Source organism: Belonocnema kinseyi, chromosome 2 (assembly GCF_010883055.1).
Source record: "Belonocnema kinseyi isolate 2016_QV_RU_SX_M_011 chromosome 2, B_treatae_v1, whole genome shotgun sequence".
NCBI classification, from domain to species: Eukaryota; Metazoa; Arthropoda; class Insecta; order Hymenoptera; family Cynipidae; genus Belonocnema; species Belonocnema kinseyi.
Genome location: NC_046658.1, coordinates 107350010 through 107352760, shown reverse-complemented (window position 1 = coordinate 107352760; position 2751 = coordinate 107350010). Strand labels below are relative to the sequence as shown.

Below are 2751 nucleotides of genomic sequence, written 5' to 3'. Positions count from 1 at the left end.
GCTGAGGCCAAGCAGCTGAGGAGCTAGACAGCCACGCTGGGCCTTCCCACCAAAGAGAAAAAGTTATTAAATCTTCTGCTGAGAGGCCACGCGAGGCGCTATGAGCTGGATTCTGTTTGGAGGGCACGTGACTCCACACAGCAGAGGATAATCTGGTTTGGATAGTAGATACGCGATTACCGACAAAAACGTATCGTGGAATCCGTCCAACAGAAAATAGGCACATCAGCCCATTAAAGAGAACTGACCACGAATGGAATTAGCCTTGTCAATAGAGTGGCAGCCCATAGTTCAAGATGTGGAATGCTGACAGTCTTGATCGGGGCAACCTTTGTCTTGGCAATAAGAAGTTTAACTGCAATTTCACCTGATTCTGAAATGATACGCGAATATACAACCGCAGAATAAGCGAGGCGCGATGCATCGGAAAAGCCGTGTATTTCAATTGAATTAGTATCCCTACCACAGAAAGTCCACCTCGGAATTGAAATGCGCGATAATGCTGGTAATTTAGTGCAAAAATCATACCATTCTTGTGCAAGGTCGGAAGGAAGCGTATGATCCCAATCCAGTTTTTGTAACCAGAGTTTTTGAAGTAAAATTTTTGCAACTATAGTAACTGGAGCTAGCCAGCCCATAGGGTCATACAATTTCGAAACTGCTGACAGTATTGAGCGTTTTGTAGAAATCTCATCATGAACTTCATTAATGTGAAAATGAAATGCATCATCTGAAGGACTCCATAAAATTCCTAGAACCTTAAACCCTGAAGAATTATCATATGGAAGTTCTATTGCTAAACCGTGATCCGATTGATCCAGTCCAGTAAGCAAGTCAACAGAATTGCTAAACCATTTGCGTAAGCGGAGACCGCTAGCAGAAGCCAATTGAAGGAGATCATCTCTCAAGGCAATAGTGGAGACCTTATCCACTCCCCCAACAAATAAATCGTCCACATAGGTTTCACTTGCAAAAACTGAAGCTGCTAACGGAAAATTAACTTTTTCGTCTTCAACCAGTTGATAATTGACGCGGATTGCAAAATATGGAGATGAGCCCATGCCATAGGTTACTGTGCTCAACTCAAAAATCTGAATAGGCTCATCGGTTTTCTCACGCCAGAGAATACATTGATATTTGCGATCACACGGATATACTAATATCTGTCGAAACATAAGCGGTGATTCTCGAAATCACGAAAGCTTGCGTCGTAAACGTGGTCGCACAAGACTTGGGACTTTTAATTGTAAATGAAACAGAATGCAAAACTTTATCAGATAAATTACCACCTAATCCTGAAACGGTAACGTCAAACTTTTTTCGTGGAAGACGCAACAATTGAACAACACTTTCAGAGACGAATGTAGCTTGAGATACTTGACCTAAAAGCGCGCGAACATGTATACATCTACCATTAGGTGCTTCTATAATTACTCTAGCTGTAGCTCACAAAGATGGCGAGCGGTTTTCCTTAGTTGCGTTGAGATGGGACGAAATCGCATTCTTATTTTCTAAACTAGCTTTCGCTTCCATTACATTTTGAGTATGATCTGACAAATGCTTTGAATCATCCGAAAGACAGCTTGAACCATCCTCGATTCTATTAATTTGAGCATTCTCACTCCATTCTATTATGTACCTACAAGATTGAAAAGTAATTTCTTATCATGTTTTTTTCTGTCACAGTTGGACCTGAAATGGAAATGGAAAGTGTTTTGATTTCCGAAAAATGGCTTCATTGGAAGAAGATACTGAGGAATTAGAAGAAGCAACTGGAATTGCGACGGCAGAAATGAATGTAGGTAATGAAATTAAAATAGTGTGCAGTCTCTGTGAAAAATGACACAGATTCAGAAAACAAGGTTTGCGGCTCATCTAGTCTTAAGTAAACAAGCATCCAAATGCTTAAAAATTCAAATTCTAAATTGCCTCCAGCAATAATAGGTGATAGCGTTCGTGTGCGCATGCCAGATGTTGATAGAGGACGTGGTGCCCTAAGAAATATTCTAGCTTGTGTGATGAACGTAGAAGATGGAATGTATACGTTAGGTACAGAAGAAGGAATATTTAACCAGAAATATGTTAGGAGCGAGTTTTCCACTCTTAGCGAAAGATTAATCAACGTAGAATTAATTCCGACAGAAAAAATAGCATTGAGGACTGTATGCAGAAGTCAGACATTAACAGGAGGGCAATGTCATTGCACTATAAAATGTGTAAATGGACGTTGTAAGTGTAAAGCGTAAATATATTATGTAATTCTAAGTGCCACAACAGCTTCGATTGTGCCAATAAGTAAGCAGAAATATTACACAAAATATTATAATATTGTGTAATATTCTAATATTGCATAGGTTAGGTAGATCTTTTAATCTTAATTAGCATACTCTTAATACATATGAGTTTCCTTATATAATGATTTGTTTTCTAAACTTCTAATTGAATATAGCATTTATATTATGCATATGGAATACTTTGATTTATATATGCTAACTTTTGTCATAAACTTCAAACTTCGTATTCCGTAATCAAATAAAAGTATATATATATATATATATATATAAGTATATATATGGTACGGCCGACGCCCCAATGCGGCGAATGCGCGAACTAGCCGGCCAGTTTGCGCATTGTCCATGATGGTAGGCCAAAGTCCGAAATGAATGGCGTCGTATTACTATCTCGGGCTTTGGCCGGCCAAACCGCGAAGTGGCCAGGGTAGACTGGCCAAAACCAGAAAAACTTTTATTT

General features: G+C 39.1%; 1 protein-coding gene across 1 annotated transcript; it reads right to left on the bottom strand.

Annotated features, from left to right (window-relative positions):
* Positions 1-233: 233 nt before the first annotated feature.
* LOC117182932 lies at positions 234-1061 on the bottom strand. The gene has a single exon (XM_033376047.1). The coding sequence runs from the start codon at positions 1059-1061 to the stop codon at positions 234-236; it is 828 nt and encodes a 275-aa protein (XP_033231938.1).
* Between the last annotated feature and the right edge of the window lie 1690 nt (positions 1062-2751).